The sequence below is a fragment of the Pygoscelis adeliae genome, unplaced genomic scaffold (assembly GCF_000699105.1).
Source record: "Pygoscelis adeliae isolate BGI_AS28 unplaced genomic scaffold, ASM69910v1 Scaffold141, whole genome shotgun sequence".
Lineage (NCBI taxonomy): Eukaryota > Metazoa > Chordata > Aves > Sphenisciformes > Spheniscidae > Pygoscelis > Pygoscelis adeliae.
The window spans coordinates 5,354,780-5,374,538 of record NW_008824231.1 but is presented as its reverse complement, the minus strand read 5'-3'; the positions used below and the strand labels follow the sequence as shown (position 1 = coordinate 5,374,538).

The following is a 19,759-nucleotide window of genomic DNA, read 5'->3' as shown; positions in this document are numbered from 1 at the left end:
CTGCAGCCCAGGCTGCCCTTGAGCTTCACATTCCCCACCAGCCCCTCCTTGTTGGTGAGAACAAGGTCCAGCATAGCACCTCTCCTCATTGGCTCCTCTACCACTTGGAGAAGGAAGTTATCGTCGACACATTCCAGGAACCTCCCAGATTGCTTATGCCCTGCCGTGTTGTCCCTCTAACAGATGTCGAGGTGGTTGAAGTCCCCCATGAGGAGCAGGGCTTGTGAGCGTGAGGCTGCTCCTCTCTGTCTATAGAGGGCCTCATCCACTCAGTATTCCTGGTCAGGTCATGATAGCTGGATGAAAATCTACTCGCAAAATCAGATGTCTTTAGCTAGAAAAGAGGTAACTCCAGGACAAAGTTAAGGTCAGTGGAGATCTTAGAAAAGAAAATTCTGAATAAAATTTTGAACAGGACTTCTGGATTTGGCACAAAGGACCCTAATAAAAGTTACCCTAATAAAAGCAAGCAGTTTTATATTTTCTGTGCTCAAGTGCACACTGGTGTTGCTAGAAGGAAATATTGGCAATTCAGACTTCTGTGCAAAATTCTTTCTATTAATTACACAGATTACCCCTCACAGACCCTAAAATGCTATCGAGTCTTTTGTTAGTCAGAGTAAGGCTTTTGTAATGCCAAAGGATTCTGGGTATATGTAACCCTTTGCGTTATTGTTCAGCTACCAAGTGTACTGTGGAGTTATGCATAGAAAACTTTTGGGATATTTTCCTTTCCTAGAATGCAGTCTGCAGCTGCCACTCCAGTGGAGTTCAGTCTCTTTTCCTTAATACCCCCTTCATGCACAGCTTTGTTCAACTTGACATCCTTACCACACTTATCCTCTTGCCAGGCAAGTCCCTGAAGTACCTAAATTGCTATAGGTACTAAATCCTTGATAGCTCAGTAAATAACAGACAAACCACATTCAATTTGTATAAAAATTAGTTCTCTGTGTTAAAAATGGTAATACTTTTTTTTTTTGGTACAAAAGCTACAGATATAATTTAAAAACAAACAAAGCAATATGTATCATTATGAGAAGCTTTTCCTTTTCCTTTTAATTGTAATTGCTAGGGAGCATGCAGTTTTAGCAAGTGGAAATTTATCTACAGCCCAAGCAAATGTTACTTTGGTGATAGCTTTTATAACACTGCATTAAGCATCAGAATGTTCATCATACTTAACACCTGAGTCTGCCACAGTGAAAGTATGAGCAATGCAACCAGTGGTGAGAGGTTGACAATGGTTTTGTTATTAACAAACCCCATTCAAATAATGTTCAATCTGTCATGCTTTCAAACAAATAAACAAAACCCAAACAAAGCTGAACATTTTTTTATCTGATGAAGTATCAGTGTGCGCAGAACAAAATGGATGTATAATTCTATAACTTCATGCACACAAAGGATATTACTTTTCTTAAATGTACTGCATTAAAAAGTATTTTGTTCAGGATCAACTCATGCAATTTAAAAAATATTTCATTTAGAAATGCAAAATAAGGGATATAGATGGAATTCTATTGAATTTCAAGTTTTCTTCAAGTTCCTTTTTTCTGCATTCTTAAATCTGTGTCTTTATGACATTGTGTATCACTCCTTTGAAACTGGATAGGTTAAAGGAGATTACATGATGGGAAAACCAGAAGAGTTTTATTTTATCTTCATTTCCTTTAGTACCTCGTCATGCTTTAGGTTTTAATGAGGTAAAGAAATAAATTTTCATCCTTGTGATTAATTTCGCATGCTTATGTGGTAACAGAAATAATAATGAGATACAATTGACAACAGTCCACAAATGAGTAGTTATGGGAATTACAGAGTTTTTGTAATTTTACAAAACAGTTTTCTGTTTTGTAAAACAGAAAAAAATTGCTGTATTACCACAATCGCTACTTTTGAGTTTTGCATCTCTCAACTGATTCATCTTCATTTCAGGACAATGCAAAAATCAAGATATGCCTTTTGGTGAATGGAGATCTACATATATTTTAACTACTACTTTCAAAGAGGGAGAAGGAGATACCATATGTTTCCAACAGCATTCAGAAAAATTCAGTGAGGATTGTCCTAACAGGGTTATGTTTTGGTATCTCTATTCTGAAAAGGAGTGTTCCCCGCCCATCCTGCCTGTAACGTGTTAATAGATATTTTCAGCCCTGTTCCAGTTGATCCAAGCCTACCCTTCCATTCTCTCTTTAGAGTGAAAACCTGAAATGTCTTGACGTTTAAATGAGTTAGGAATGCAAGTAAATGAAGCATGGCCTGACCATCTCTTGTGTGAGCAATCTTGTAAAGACAAAGCTAGTCCAGTCTGAAAATATCAGGGTCTGACGCTTCATTTTGGTATTTCTTTAGAGTTGCATAGCATTTCACTATTCCAACACTGGTTTAACAGTGACAAGGTAGGATCTAATTTCATAATATTTTGCAAAATATGCAATGACTTCTTTTCAGCCTGATTTTATTTTCTGATCAGCTGAAGTTTGCTGTTTGTAAAAAAGTATGTTTTAGGGAAAAAAAATTTGCTTGTGTGCCTCTGAAAAGAAAGATACCAGATTTTTACTTAATAAACAACTTATTTTTAATCCACTTAGTCATTTGGGCATTGAGCATTGACTCCATTATGAGTGATTAACACTATTTTCACTTAGTAAAGTAGCAGTGACTCTTTAGCAACACAGTGAGAAGGAAGTAATAAAATCATACTAAAATAGCTCGTTAAATCTATTAGCTTTCAGCAAAATTTTAGTCACGTCAGGACAATAAAAGGAATCAATAATTTTAGTGAGTTTCACATGAATATTTGTCTGAAAATAGTCCCAGTGTGTCATCTACCAGGTTCTCACTTTGAATGAGCCGTACTTCTATCAGCTTGAGGGCTTTCTCTGGTAGAAATGAAATTAATGAAGAATTCTTGTTGAAAGATCTACAAAATCCTGTTTTCATAAAAGAAATGAAATTTCATTAAATTAACTTTACTTTGATAGGAGAAATTACTTTGGAAATTTCCTAGGCTGAGGATTTTTCCTGGTGATTAAAAATTCCCTTCAGCACAGAAGATGCTGAAATGCACTGAAGGAACCATATAACACATTTTAGATTTCAAATTTTTGGAAATGACTTGAAGTTAAATTGTAATCATAGGATGTTTTCTTGAATCAAAGAATGTTTTAACCTTGAAGTTAAAAAAAAAAGAACGATAGTGTTCCTTCCTATATATTTAGTGCTGGATTTTGAGTATTAGACTTCCTCAGATGAAGATAAATATGCTAAGAACCTTCACATTAAGATATACCTTACTAATGTTTTTCAATTAAAAAGCTTATTGAAGTAAAACAAAATTTAAAAAAAAAAAACAAAACGAAAAAACCCACCACAAAGTGAATATAGTATGACTTCCATAAAGGCAAGCAGAAGAATTGATTGCAGCTGACAAGATTTTTAATGCAAAGTTAACTTTGCTACATTGTACTCAAATTAGATACATTAACTTTTAAAATTTCCTGACCTTTGTGAGCTTCATTTTTCTCTGTTAACATAGCATGGACATTTGATTTACATTTCATTAGTGGGAAGATTGAGTTAAATGACTGTAGATTCTATTTCCAAAGTTATTCACATTAAGAGATTTCTTTGTACTAAGAAAAGTTCAAACCATTTTACATGGGACAGGTTTGAATTACTTTATCATACTGTTTGATCATATTAAAGTATTTTTGAATCAAGGGGAAATATTTGAAATTGGTCTGCATATTTTTTCCATGTGATTCTTATTGACTTAAATAACAGTTGCACAGCTAGAACCTACCTCATGCAGGAGAGTTGGAAAATAAAGTATACTCCTTGCTATTCAGATATTAAAATATATGCTAGGAAAGTAAAAACATTGGGAGGTGAGGGCATTCCAACAGCCATGTTATCTGTGAGAAAGACATCAATGCTTATAGCAGCATCCTTTCTATATTAAAATCAGCAGAAGAATGTAAGGAGAATTGATTTAAACTACTTTCTGTTCCCTCACAAAGATCATCAGATGCCTCACTAATAATAGGATGTATAAGTTTACATTTAATATCTTCTTGATTAAAACTACTTGAAGTAATTCTAGTTACCTGCAGTTTGCACCTCCTTTAGCTAACATTTCTTTCCTACATTAGTGAAACCAGTTATCTTTCAGTTTGGTCAGAATTTGGTAAATGGGAGACATGTAAAAGCATGCAAATTTCTATCAGTTCATAGCACACAGATGACAAACGCATGATCACTTACTGCCTTGATGCTTTCAAAGTGTCCACCTTCTTTTTCAAAGTCAATTGGCTGCCCATTGAGTGTCCAATAGAAAATAACATCTAGTGTGCTGTCATGAAGGGCTTTGCAACTGAGGACAATGCTTTCTCCAACCGTTAACTCTATCTTCTTGGGAGTCAGCTCTATTCTTGTAGGTTCTTGAAATATAGAAGGATTAGGAACATTTAGATGGAAGTCTAGTTATAGTGCAAGGCCAAAAAGATATGATTGAGTTCTGCTTAGTCTACTCAGAGCTTACATTTACTCTATTATGTTTCAAATACATAGTGTCAAATACTGAAATATATTCATAATGCACACTAAGACATGACAGTGGTGAACAGAAGGTACAGCCGGTTTCATGGAAGCAATAAGGCAGGATCCTAAACAACAGCCTATAGGACTTCTGAGATGGATTAATTAATTAATTTTATTAGTCTCAGAAAAAGCTATTATTTTTTTTTAAGGCCGCAGCACCTGGAATCTTGTGATTGCATGAAAATCTCAGTTTTGTCACTTAAAATAAAAAAGGATATTTTCAGGCATACTAAATATAGGAAGAAACTTGAAAAATGAAGTCAAAAGACTTGAATATCTAAAAACAAAAACCATGATCGTATAAGAATTCAGCTGAAAAGCAACAAAAATGTGGTTTAGAAATTAATTGCAACTTAGTGATTTGATTATTATTACTGTTCTAAGGAACTATCTTTCCTTAGATTTTATATTGATACAATTATTACTTTAATCCTAAGCTTTGTTCCCATGCAGAAAGAGGTAGGGGTGAGTTCCCAAACCTAAAATATGTTAAAAGATATATTGATTCTTTTACTTATAGAATTATTTATAATCTGAGTGATTTAATTTATATACTAATTCTTCTGACGTACATCTATGATATAACAGCTGGAGTATGCAATCTAATACAGGAATACAATGTTTGACCAGATGAAGGTTAGCCCCTCTAGATTGTTGGAAACGATTTTTTATTCTGCCCATACAATATTGTTGTATGGTTAGCTGGGGATTCTAAGCAAGAATGAAATATTAGTAAAGAAAAATAATCATTATAACCTAAGTATTTTTTCATACCTTTAACAGATACTGATGCAATGATTTCTGCAGATCCAAATACATTTACACCTTGGCATAAGTACCGTCCTTCATCAGACTTGGAAGAATTCAGGATTCGCAGGCTCCCATTTGGAAGAACAGTTATCCTGGAAAGGATAAATACATAAATATATAAATATATCTCCCTTCCTAGCAGCCAAATTCCATGATGATATCTTTTAGAGCTAATAAATAGGATTAAGGACTGCTGTCTCTGTAGCAAGGAGTGATGAAGATTATAATTAAATTATCTTCTGTTTCAAAAAGGTTGTAATAAACCTATTTTACTCCTTCTCCTTCCTTGATTCAAAAAGTTTCAGGGAGGCATCAGTGGATTAGTATCCTTTGACACTTATCAGTGGTGAATTTTAATGAACCTTTTGTAGAAAGTAAAAAAAGGTGATTCTTCATAATTTGTCTTTAAAGTTTCACTGCTATATTATTGGCAAATCACATTTCAATATCAAGCACAGACTATTCCATTTAGAAAAAAATGACCTTAAAAATCAAATCTGAGAAGAATGGGAAGTAAAAGGTAAAAGAGGACTAGAAAAAACATAAAATTAATTGTATCTGGTCAAAGTATGATTTATGGCATTACTACACAGTGTAGCATAGGGACTTAAATAATCTGCTATTGTAGCTCAGCTTTTATTTTTTTCCTTGAGTCTTACACGATTGCAGCTCCACTACATCTCTAGGTAAGTAACCCCACTGAAGCATACTCATGAGAAATGTTGTTCAACCATTTACATTTAGGAGTTTCAGATTTTGGCTTTGCTTACACAGTATTAATCATTAAGTCTATGAAGCTACATAGAAGTGAAAATTAACACATTTTTGCTGTTCTAAAATGACAACCCCCCTGAATTTATTATATGTAAAGCTGCAGCCCTGGAAGAGCACTAAATAACCATTGCTCCTTTACTGACAGAGAAGAACCACAAGCCTAAATGGAACATGGCAACTCTTAATGGCATTTAAGCCAAGCTCTGCTTGCAGATGTTGTATATCCTTTCCCAGGTTGGGCAGTGGTTATGGGTCTCTCAAAGGACATGGGAGAGGTTGGTCAGAAGCCCTCCAGCAGGCATGGACACTGAAAGCAGAGAATCCTCAGCAAGTGTTTTCGGGTATCGCATAGAAGTGGAGGAGGATATGAAGGAGTGCTTCCTTCTCCTGTATTTTGAAAGTAAGGTAAGACCTCTCTTTGTGTTAGAGAAAGAGTCTAACTAAGTAGGTGGGTGGCTCTTCTCCAGCAATGGTTGGATTTTTAGATATACCTCTCCAGAGAGGGCTTTCTGTCTGTTAATGTAGTGACTAGCACTCCTTCTGCCGGGAGTCCCCTGTTGAGGCTATGATCAGAAATCATGGAGGGTACAATGTTGTGGTATACTCTTGAGAAGTATTTAACCAGGAGTAAGACGCTTTGATCATCCTGATTAACAGGTCTGTGTTGGGCTCTTCAGCAGCCAAAAAAGGGAAGGAATTCCCTTTCTAGGCTGGACGTGTTAAAATGCAAAGCTGAGTTACCTTTGATTCAAGCTAGGAGTGATTTACCAAAGGCTTAAGATTCAATAATGTGCTCAAACTAAATCACTAATATGAGACTGCATTTTTTTTTTTCTGGAAAAAGGATAATATCCCCTATTCTCTGACTCTGTGAAAAATGGTGTTTTATTATCTGAGGTTTATAAACATTGTGGTGGAGAAAACAGAATTTCATTCCAGTGAAAAATGTACTTCTATTCACTTCAGATGTGAAACCACTCACTGCTCTCAGCAGAGAGACAGAAGAAAATAATAGCTTCAAAAGTGAATGGGGCAGAGGAAGGACATGTTAACTCTCAAATTCCCTAGTGCAATCTGATGATGTATCTCCGATCTTGCTCTAAACAAATATGTATCAGTATTTGAGTCCCATTATTTGTCTAAAGGTAATTTTATAGAAAACATAATTATATTAAGCAAATGCCTCTGTATCAGAGTTTTGAGGTTTGGGTTTTTTTTCCAACAAATAAGACGGCCTTAAATTTTGTGATAATAATATGTAACACCTTTGAAGAAACAATCTGCTTTAGGAACTGACAGGCATTTCCTCTTGGTGTAAGTTTTGTTTTCCTATCAAGATGCTCTGTGATCAATGCTCTGAGGACATCATATCATTAGTATGACAATAGCCTTTGCAGAACAGTAATAGTTTTCATCAATATACTGTCAGCATCAGACAAATGAAAGGACACTCCTACAGTGTCTACAAATTATAAAAGCTTATACGCAGCATAAATCCTGATATAAAACTGTTTTTCATTCTGAGCTCAGAGAAAAAGAAAGTTAGATGCATATGGAAGATTATCTAATGAATCTTATACATATTATCAGCTACATTTCTATTTAGCTAAAAGCTCTTGCTATCCATGAGGAAAAGAGTGATTGCTCAATCAAAGGAACTGCAAACAAATTTGCTGGTGAATTATTTGGCTCAGAAATTAATACTTTCCTTAAAATGCCTAGCATTCATCTGTTCTTCCTCTTTTTGTGTTTGGGAAAAAAGCCAGAGGCTGATTCTGATGGAAACTGAAATGCTTTATTTATTCACATAACACTTGCTGCACACAGCAGGAACATAGACTTCTCCTTCCGTGCCAATATCTCTCAGTCACAGAGAGACCACCTGCATAGTATGTCTACATATGTTAATAAGAAAATACCATATCAAAAAGGTTTTTTAGCTTCACAAATAAAAAGGAAGCAAAGAGAGAAGAAATGGGGTTAGGGTAGATTTAAGGATAATTCAGGAAAAAAATCCTAAATTATTAATTTATTACAAACTGAGGGAAAGATGATGATAGATGAACGGATAGAGAAAAGATGGATGAGAGATCAAGGTGATAGTTTGGAGATTATTGTGTTTAAGTATAAGAAAAACTCGTAACCACATAAAGGGAATAGATGTTGTCCATCCAAGGACTCTGAAAAAATTGGCACATGAGCTTAGTGTCTCTGTAGAAAAGATTTTTCATCTGTCTAATAACATGGAGAAAAAGAGATGAGCATTAACATCTTGGAGTCAATAAGCATGCTGGCTTAACATCAATAGCAACAACGATTTTAGCAGGAATTATTAAGAAAGAATAATCAAGATGTAACAGCAAACAGACATGAGAGAAAATTCAACATGATTTAACTAAAATACACTGAATGAGACTAAATTGTTGTAATATTTAATAAGAGGAAACATTTTCTAGAGAAAATGAATTCAGATTTGATCTTCCATGGGTTTCAAGAATGATTTTCATGCTGAAATTCACATGACTGGTTAAACAGGTTTAATACAGAAATTTAAGATAGTTAAGAAACTGGTTGAACAGAAGAGAAAAAAAATTTTTTTTGAAAGAAAAATGGCTCTTTGTACTATTATCTTATTTTTCATAATGACCAGGATACAAAAAGAAGGATGCTAGAAATTTGATGAAATAAACAGTTCATTGACAGAGCAAGATCTGCATATCAAACAGGAGGGCTTTGATGACTCTGAGCACCAGACTCATATAAAAGTAGTGAATGTGGCTCTGAACTAACTGTACCATGCAGCAAAGGCAAATGCAACCCTAGAATATATCAGATAACAACCTACAGCTCATTATGGAAGTGTTAATACATAAGATGCTGAGGAAAATAATATGGAATATAGGACAATTTTGATCATCAGTATTCAGGAAGATTAATTCTAATCAAACTGGCACTCAGGAGAATCATCAGGATGACCAAGGAGGAAAGAAAACCTTTTGTTCTAGAGGCTGTTCATAAAATGAAAGCTAAGGTGTCTGCAGGTGAGATGAGTTTCTATTTTACATGTTAATTCATGGATCTTGTCAGTAATCAGTGAAACATCTATTAACAATAAAAAAGTTTAGATATGTAATTCACTTTGTAGATATCTACACTCAGATATCTCAACTTGGAACTGAGTCTCACCCTCAAAAACTTGATTTAGTTCCCCAGACGTAACTACCATCATTTGAGGGACAAAATCCAAGCTGCTGTTTGCACCAAGAGCGTGACTTGGAAATTAATTTCTCCATTGTCCCCACTTGCTGTGGCTTTGGTTTGTAAAATGAAGCAGTCTGAGCACATGAACTTCAGCTGATACTAAACTGGGAGGGATGCTTGAGGAGTGCATTGCTTTTCAGCTACAAATATGCACCCAGTCTGTGGAATGGGACTAGAACTATTTCAAAGAGAAACTCAGAATTAAGCAGTGTGGACAGTGTCAACTTTTTGCTGCTTCTATTGATCCATACTACCTGCTCACATAGAAATAGCCATAAGGTATCCAAGACACCTGCACAGGGCCGACAAATGTGACACAAGACCTATGAGAGGACTTAACTGCTTACAGCACAGACACAGAAGTTTACAGCAGGTGTAAGTGTGTCTTTTTGGAGTCTAGATGTGAGCCAGGATGACACTGTAGGACTCTCAAAGGGCAGCAGGAGTTTGTGTGGGGGTAGATGACTCAGGCCCATAGAATAATGTTAGAGGCAGTCTAAAGACTTAAGGGATATAAGGTCTGCTAATGATGGTGGTGGTGAGCACCAAGTGTGATGTTGAGCTTTGAACTTAAACACCAGCTGTCTCAGAAATCAATTGCACTGCATACTGTATGCCCATGAAGCTAAAAAACCCCAACAAATTAATGATGAAAAGAGCTAAATTGAAATAAAATTTGAATTTCAAAGTGTATCTGATATCTGTGCATATTATATTTTTCTACTATGATTTTATCTGAAATAGTGCAGTTGTTAGATGCCCAGCTTGCAATGCCTGTGGTTTTCTTGTCTAGAATATCAGCAAGTTTGGAAATACATATTAGTAGCATTTCTATAATGTCAGTTTTGCTAATGACAGCATAACCTGGTAAACTAGGTTGAGAATTGTTACAAAACCATAGAAGCATGAATGAGAGTGTAAATTTTCTTCTTTATGGCTTCAGGATTGGACTTAGATTGACATTGGAAGGCTGCAAAATACTCAGTAATTATAGTTTTCAGACAATATTTCCAAGTGATTATTTTCACTGTAAAAATATTTGCAATCTATTCAAAGCTATTGTTCAGCAGTAACACTTAAGATTGGAAACATTCTTATTACATTTGTTGAAACAAAAATACATTAGCTCACACAGGTGAGTCATTTCATCAGTTTTGTTCTTCTTTTACCAATAAAGTATGTACCAGGGAGAGTAAGATCCCTGATAAAGAGTGTGCTGTTTTATCTGTAAAGATAAGAGTTCATACTGTTTGCATATGGGATGTTGATGTGAACAGAAAGGTGTTCTCTGAGACCAAGTGTCTGCTGAGAAGCTGATGGATGGAAATTAGGCTCATAGGAAATGCTGGATCTTTGTTATAGATGGTGTTTGGAAGTCCTTTATTTGGCAGTCAGAAATGCCTTCTCTTAATCAGTGTTGACTGACACTAAGGAAAGGTAAGGAAAAGTGCTGCTGGAGATGAACAGGGTGGAAGGTCCCCACAATTGGAATGACAAAATTCAGGTTCCTTTAGGCTTCATGTGATTTAGAGGACTGAGTAGAATCTGATACTTAAGAGTTGCTTATATGGGGAGTTTGGCAGGATTTTAAAGAAGTATCCTTTATTTTACAGCGTTTTGATCCAAAATTAACAAGCTTTTTCCTTCCTGTTGTTTTATGCACAGAAAACTTGTGAGAGTGACTGTAATATTTGGCCTTATTTTGAGGGGAAAGATAAAGAAGTAGGAAATAACGTCATCATTGTTTTGCTATAAAAAAGGGAGGTCTATTCTGCCTGCCATATTGTTGTGATTATTTTCCCTTTGATTAATTCTTAAGGATAAATGAAATGTATTAGTAGCCCGGATACTTTTACTGCTCCACTGTCTTACAGACAAAATATTAATTCATTAATATCTGGTACCACCCACCATGGAAGTTCTCAGATAATATTTACAGCCAGTAGGGGACATACTGGTTTAGTTAGTGGATATTCTCAGCTCTCTTTATCACCAGGGACATTTTTACCTTGACCCACCAGGGCCAGGATGTGCATTTGTTCTTCCTATCACATGTAAAATCAGAGAGCAGAGGCTTCCATCAAGATTAAGATAATGAGAAGGGGAAACTCTAATTTTCATGCTGTTGCATCATTCATAGAGGATTCTCACAAACAGATGTCTTGATGCTGTGGATAGAAATTGTTTAAAAAATCTGCAATGGACCCTGGAGTCTGGATGCTGAAGGAGCTGAGCAGTTGAGGCAGCAAAAGTTACAATTGCTACACAACCTTCAAGATTTTGCTGAGGACTTGTAGCAGACAGTGACACAGTGTCTGGATCTTAATAGAAATGAATGTCAGACAGCTTACACTTGGAGCTTTATATTCTTTAATTAAAAATTACAAAGTAAAAAATAGAAGTCAATTGTGTGGCCATTTTTCGTGAGGAGGAAGAATTAGCAATGAGTAGTTTGATTAGGCTAAACATACTTTTACCTTTCTCTGTTTTCAATTCTTTTTTTTTTTATTGTATTTTGACTTTATCTTTCATACTAAAGTCAATTTTTACAAGACTTTAGAGAAATAATCACAGCAATCAGGGAAGCATTACAGCTAGTTAAAAGCTTTGTAAACTTTAACACCTAGTAACTGGGTGTCCTGGTTTCGGCAAGGATAGAGTTAATTTCCTTCCTAGTAGCTGGTACAGTGCTGTGTTTTGGATTTAGCATGAGAATAATGTTGATAACACACCGATGTTTTAGTTGTTGCTAAGTAGTGCTTACACTAGGCAAGGACTTTTCAGCTTCCCATGCTCCACCGACTGAGAAGGCTGGAGGTGCACAAGAAGCTGGGAGGGGGCACAGCCAGGATAGCTGACCCAAACTGGCCAAAGGGACATTCCATACCATGTGACGTCATGCTCAGTATAGAAACTGGGGGAAGCTGGCTGGGGGGGGCCGCTGCTTGGGGACTGGCTGGGCATCGGTCGGCGGATGGTGAGCAATTGTACTGTGCATCACTTGCTTTGTGTACTATTACTATTATCATATTATTATCATTATCATTTTATTTCAATTATTATTTCAATATTTATTTCAACTGTTTTTATCTCAACCCACAAGTTTTTCTCACGTGCTTTTCCAATTCTCTCCCCCATCCCACTGGGGGGCAGGGGGAGTGAGCGAGCGGCTGCGTGGTGCTTAGTTGCCAACTGAGGTTAAACCACGACACTGGGTAAAAGAAAAGTGTAAGTTATTGAAGTGGTTAGAAATTTTTCCCCTGCAGTTCTCATTGGGGTCTAAAACCAAGAGTATGAAATTGGTTTGCGTGCATGTTGGCAATAAGAACTTTAAAGATGCAAACGGAGAGAAGCTGCACTGACTCATTTAGCCTGTGGCCCCTCACAGTGTTCTGATCTGAGCAATCTGTCATTTCACATTAGCTTGGGTATGGGATCTGTCAGTATCCTTTAATGTAGATTACAAGGAATCGGGACAAGTATTTGTAAATAGTTGAAACCTTTATTTCTCCTTGAATGGTTGTGGGCTCTCTCATATCCCCGTGCTTTCTCTTGCTCCTTTATAATAGATGTAAAAGCCTCTAACTCTCACAGAAAATGGATATGAGTTATTACTATAGTAAAACCACTTAAGTAAACAGAATACCATCTATTTTATATACATTTTTTATATTATCACCCTAGATAGTCTTTTTAGTTAAATATTGTTGACCTAATTGGAAACAAGACTATGTTTATCCCAATCCCTTGGCAAAACACGAAATTATTTTGATTTTCTTCACTTCAGATTTTCAAACATTTATAATGGTGCAATTCCTATGTGTGATATCTTAGGTCATTGGAATGTGCTAAGACTTATCTTTAATGTACTGCAAACTACTTCCAGCTCTATTTAAGCTAATCTATGCAAACTGTCTTAGGGCAGTTTTTTTCAAAAGAGCCACAACCGGGCCTCTTATTTTGTCCTTGCCGTTTGCTGCACAGTAACATTTGTGCATGAAAATACACAGCTCTCGCAGGTGCAAATGGTGTCCACATATATAAATATAATTTCAAGTAGCTGACACTAAAAGTCAGTTTTTCCTAACAAATGTAGCTTCTGTTCTAAGCACAGGGAATAAGTATGATTTTTGCAGTGTTGCTGAGCAGTAAATGCTGGAAACTACCAATATGTCAGAATTAACATGGTCTCTTGGAGTGCTTTTTTCTTTGTAAGAGTAGGCTGGTCATTATTGGTTTTAATGGTGCTTCGTATTAATGACTTTATTCAGACCAGTACTTAAGCACATAGTTTACTTTAAAGACACTATAAATAACATTAATGTCAATGATGATATAAAGGTCCTAAAATTTAAACATCTGTTAAGGTATTAAACTGAATCAGAGCCTAACTGCAAATGGAACAGAGGTTCAAATCAGTAATCTATTACCTACAGAAATCAAACAAACAAGAAGACTTTTAAATTATTCTATATTTTGACTGGTACCTTCAAGTAAGAGAGATCAGTTGGTACATTTTGAAAGCTTAGCATTGCTTTGCTAATTGGCACCTTGCCATTCTGCTCAAATATTTTGCCCCAAAATGTGTTTGGTCTTGTGTAAAGAAGAAAAATTGGAAGAATTCCTCAGAAGGTATCTCAGGGTAAGTGTCCCAGAGGGTAGGAAAAGCCATTTAAGGTCTTTTCTGCTCTGCATTGTAGTTCAAAAGTTCTTTTAAAAGCTTTTATAAAATATTTTGGGTTTAGGACAATATATCTCTAAACATGCTGAAATTACTCTAAAATGATGAAAATATTCTTTTATATTTTTTATAATCTATATTGTACTCTTGATCCATTTAAAATTAAAATCTATTTTAATATTTTAATATTTTTAATAATTAAATTTATTTCCTCTTTTTTACACACTATTTCAATGTCAGAAATATTCCACTACTTAGAAAAGGTTCCTGCTTTTCAAGGAGAAGACTTTTTTTCCATGTTCCTAAGTGACAGCAATGAATTATTAACTTATTCTATTTTCCTCAGAAGCTTTAGAAATAATAAATTGCTTGTAGGACTACATAATTCCCTCAGGAACAGAAAAATACATGGGAAAACTTTAGTTACTTTAAGATATTTCTATGTTTCACTTGTTAGCTAGAAAAGCAACATTAGTAATCGAAGGCAGACTTAGTATGCAAGAGGTAAAACTCATAGTCCAGGTGCTCAAGGGGGCAGATCTTTAGCCAGTGTAAAATGATATAATTTCATTCAACTACATGGATCTATTTTGATTTTTACTAGATGAAGACACAGCTCAAAACAGCCAAACGATTCTATGCTTGAAGTGTTAACATTAAATTCAGCAATATAATATGAACAGCAGAAACTTTAATTTCATTGAAATGAGATTCTTGTGAATTTAAGACTGTTAATTAGATGTTTACATGAGAAGTTTTCATATGCTCAGGGCAGCAGTCATCTAGTTAAATCATTATTATTGTAAGCTCTGTAATAACGTCCAGTCAGATGGAACCTGCTTTCCAACGTTGATTCATGTTCTATAGCAACACTACTAGAATATTAACTGCAAGTGTTATTTCCATGTAATACAACAATGAAATTTAATCTTTCTCATTTCCCTGAAAAAAAATTTTGTTAGAGATACTGTTACTGCTTTCATGTGAATGGAAGAGTTGGGTGGATGAGAACAATTGACAACTTTTGCATTAGACCCCTGCTCTCACAACAACAACAACAACAAAAAAGACAAAAACAATGTAGTTTGTAATAAATTAATATGCATTGTTTAAGACCACCCTGATGGAGCTGTTTTCTACTTTTTAGTGCTCTCTCCCTGTGTTACTGGGAGCTGAATGCTATAATCCCAAGCAACATGGCAAGGTACCAGCAGCCAAATTGGCTGCCGACTGCTTGCAAAGGAGGCTGGCAGCTGAGAATCAAATCAGCAAGAGGGCTGTGAATCCATCCTAATTAGCCATCATGGAGGTCTGAAAAGGATTAGGGCTTAAATACATGCTTTCGGTGTCCCATTGATATATTGCATCAAAAAACCCCAAAATATGCATCTTTTTGTCTGTCATTTCTAGAAATAGACACTAGAACGAGATGAATCTACTCACAGTATGTGAGGGCTGAGATAATTTTAATGATCTACTGATACATGCTGTTAATGTATCATTTGTTAATTTCTTACTTAATGCCTTTGAATTTGAGTGCATTTTGGAAAACTGTGGTTTCAACCATCTCATATGTGTAATCTCATTGTAGTTGAAAGATGGGACAGACGAAGATGGTAACGGCTGCCACATCCTCAGATCAAACTGACTCTGTTGTCAACTGTAGAAGCTCTAATTATATTTCTATCATATGGTAGGTACTACTAGATCCTGAAAGAATGAAGGCTGATTGCTTTCATAAGTCGCCTGCCTCTGGAAGAGTGTGCAAAGCCTGCACTTACTGCATGTTTGACCAAGCAGAAACTCTTTGGGGGGAGACTCCATTAGCATGATGAACATTTGACTTGGATCAATAGCTACAAGTTCTTCACTAGTTGTTTAGAAATTTCTTTGTAAGGTGCAATGCTCCACAGAACTGCTAGCCTTCTAACAATTTCTGTTGTGAAATGGCCCCTATTTTCTCCCCTTCTAATAACTATAAGGTCTCAGTTGGAGTACAGCCTAGATTGACACATTGTTTTCATGAAAGATACAGATCTAGAGGGGATAGAGTAAGGAGACAGAGTAGAAGAGTTTCGTAGTACAAAAATGACTTCTGAAAATGGGAAAGGAATAATTTGATCATGTTAGGTTCAGATTATTTTAGCTCTCGAAATAAATTTCCTGAGATGTTTGTGGAATTGTCAACATTGAGAAGCTTGGTAGACTGTATGTAACAAAAATGGCATAGATTAGTATAGTGATAGAAATGATAGAATAATATAATTGGCCCTGCTTTGTAGGAAGAGGTGCCCACCACCTCTCTGGTTATTCAAATCGGAGATCACCATGCTATGAGCAATAATGGGCAGTGCTTACTTGTTTGCTCAGTTCTGCAATAATTCTGAATTTACTCTTGGAAATTCCAGCACTTCTTTCTTCTATCATCTTCATTGACAGTTAGATCTAGTGGGAAAGATCTAAATGATCTGTCACTACATCCAGAAAGAAAGCAAATGATAGAGGCAAAAAGCTGTCTCATGGCTCCATTTTCACTCCAGACTACTTCACACCTTGAGAAAGGAGCTTTTAAGTGGAGAAATCTGCGTGATAGAACAGATTTCACAAAAACATGTGAGAAGTGAATGTGCACACCTGACAAGCAACCTTCCCTCTCTAGTCTCATGATGCTGCCCTAATCTAGCTCTATGATATAGTGACATTAGCTATAGATTTCTACATTGTTTGCATCCAACACACTTCCTGACTGCATCCTCGATGACCAGTGTGCTTAAAAATCAGTACCTCTTGTGAACTCGTAATTGTTTATTAAGATATTGGTGCAAGCCGAGGATTCAGAAACCTCCATTATGAATAGCAGTGCAGACTAAAGGCTTTACTGTTTCTGCAACAGGAACATTTGATCTGGAAGATAGCTTTTCTAGAATACTACCTTGTTTCTTATCATTGACAGTTCTCTCTAATTATGTTTCTCTTCTGATAATAAACCCATGGGTTAACGATCATACTGGCAGGGTGTTGCAATATTTAAACTTTTACGAGGGGTTAGAAAAATATATCTAACTAAACTGTAAAGCTGACTGAGCTACATTAGCTTTCTTACATTTTGTGAAAGAACCAGTCTGACCTGTGGATGCAGACATCTTGCAGGAAGGAGAGACAATCAGTTCAGGGGAGATTTAGTTTAAAAGCATTGGCTCAGCACAAAAATAATTCTAGACTGTAATGGGATTGTAAATGGGATTTTGACCATAATGGACTAGGATCTTATTGACACCAGTTTTTAGGTCAGTTGAGTTCATTTTGCATTCTGGAAGAGAATCTGGTACTTTGGCTGGAAAACTAGGTAAAACAAGATATATTTTTTCCTAGTGTTACAAGGTGAAATACAGTCTTTTAACTGGGAAAAGGCAGTTAAAAAGACACGTGGTTCCTCCAGAGAACTGTATTGCCACTAATACTAAGGGTGAAAAGGGTACAAAGTTCTTACTGACAAACAATCTATTGATTAGGGTTGTTTGAACCTTAAAAGCTTTAGTTTACTTTGGAACATCTTGCACTTTAGCCACGACTCAAAAGATTTTGATTACAAGTTGTAATAACAGTTCAGTAGGAAGTGCTTCTCTTTAAAAATGACATATCTATCTACAGCTGTATCACTGTGCATGAAAAAGAACAGACGGAATTACCCCAGTGACATAACTTATGTGCAATAGAGCATAAGAGACAATAATAATGATATAAGGAAAAAAATCAGTGACTGTATCTGTGCTACTCTGCCAGGCTGCTCCCAAAGATGGTTCTTGTTTGAGACTGGGGTGTCCCATCATGCACAATGAGATGGTCATAGACCTCTTTGGGAGAAACACTCTATGTGAAAAACAGGGTGCCCTCAAGCTCAGCCCATTTTGTTTTATGCACAAACCATCCATGCACAGCCTCTACCTCCTGTCTCTCAATGTATTGCTTTTGCAATGATGGCAAGTTGTGATAGTCACACACTCCGGAAATGACTAGGGAGCCAGCAAGAACCAGTGAGAAGCACTTGGGGAGAAGATGCAGTTGCTAATGTCATGATGCTGGATGCCCACATCATTTCAAGGATTTGTATTGCTCTTGCATTGCTCTTGCTGTTGCCAGCCACAAGCTCTCTTATGCATGGGATGTAGTGCCCCGGAGCTCATATTTATTTATCATGGTAAGTCTGGGTACACATCGTTACATCCCACTGGTGAGACCACATACTCCCAGATGATAAAGATGACCAGTTGTGGATTGTTAATTTCAAGATATAAACTGTCATGGCTGTGGTGCCACACCGCCAATTGACAGCGGGCATTGGAGAGAATCCCATATTGGGCTAGAGGCAGCAGTGAATTGTTGTGTGGCATCAGCTGTGTCACACCTACAGACTGGTGGCACAGCAGCTGTGCAATCATTCTAAGGTCTCCACTGTTGTAATTATAATGGAAAACTCTAATGCCAAAAAATGGCTCGTTTGCTATTTGAGAGAGTCAGAGCAGCATTGGGGCATTCATGTGGCACACAATTCCAAGACTTCCTGGCTCTCTTCATACCAACAGCCTCAATAAATATGCATCTTCTCTCACCAGCACTGAAACAAGAACATGATACTTCTTCAGTGACATAATCTTCCCTGTTTTTCTAAATTCTATTTGCTTTCTTCAACCTTTTTTCTCCTCAATCTTTCTTCCCTAAATCTCTCTGCCTGCACAAAACAGCACGCTATGGCCTTCTTAACTGTTGCCCCACCTCTCTTCTTCCCTAACCTTATCTCCAAAGTGCATTATCAATGACATTGACATGGAGCTAGGAACATAGAGTATGGAAAATAAGATGAAAAAGTTACTGTGTCACTGGGGATAACCCACTGCCAGACATACAGTTGTGTCATAATTATACAGATAGACTAATCAGAAAAACCCATTTTATAAGTTTATATAACTGTAGCAAGCTCCCTTCTCAGGATGGCAGAGCAGTACTGAATCAACAGAGACCTCTCTGCTCACTATACAACCACATCTCACTTCTGCACACAGAATTATTTTCTGTAGCCATTCAAAAGTACTTTGACCTCTTTTTAATGACTTTACTTGTATATTCTGAATCTATTAGATCAGGTGACTACTTCCCAGGGACCTGGCAAGGCTAAGCTAAGTATCTAAAGTCAGTAGTGTGAATGTGTCCTTAAAGCAGACAGTGACAGATGGCATTAGTTTTGCCTGTCATTTTGTAGTTCACCATGTTGGTTCCCTCTCTTCTGAGGTCTGGGAACAGACACAGTCAGGGATCAGAGGTGATGAAAAGAAATATATTTTTCCTAGGGATACAGAGAGGACTACATACAGAGTTCCAAGAAACTTGATGAAAGATTGCTGAACTAAGAGCAAACCTGAAGGGAAGGATGAGCCTTCCAAGGACACAGTGGATGGGGATAATTGCCAAGTTTGCTTCATTTAAAAAATGTTCCTTGATTTTATTTCACTTCTAAGAAAACATAGCTCCTGTGGTTCAAAGATTTTTGGTGCTTTAAGGGTGCTCACTTTGATGAAAAGTTGCAGACAAATCCTCAAAACTCTGGTTGACTCATGCTCCTGTCACACT

General features: G+C 36.4%; 1 protein-coding gene across 1 annotated transcript in view; it reads right to left on the bottom strand.

The window, feature by feature from the left end:
- Positions 1–19,759, bottom strand: part of CNTN5 (contactin 5) — a 284,657-nt gene that overhangs the window by 75,661 nt on the left and 189,237 nt on the right. Inside the window, exons 12-13 of the mRNA XM_009334878.1 lie at positions 5,383–5,510; positions 4,273–4,448 (exon numbers count right to left, since the gene is read on the bottom strand). Coding sequence (XP_009333153.1) covers positions 4,273–4,448; positions 5,383–5,510 — 304 coding nt within the window. The remainder of the gene's footprint in view (positions 1–4,272; positions 4,449–5,382; positions 5,511–19,759) is intronic.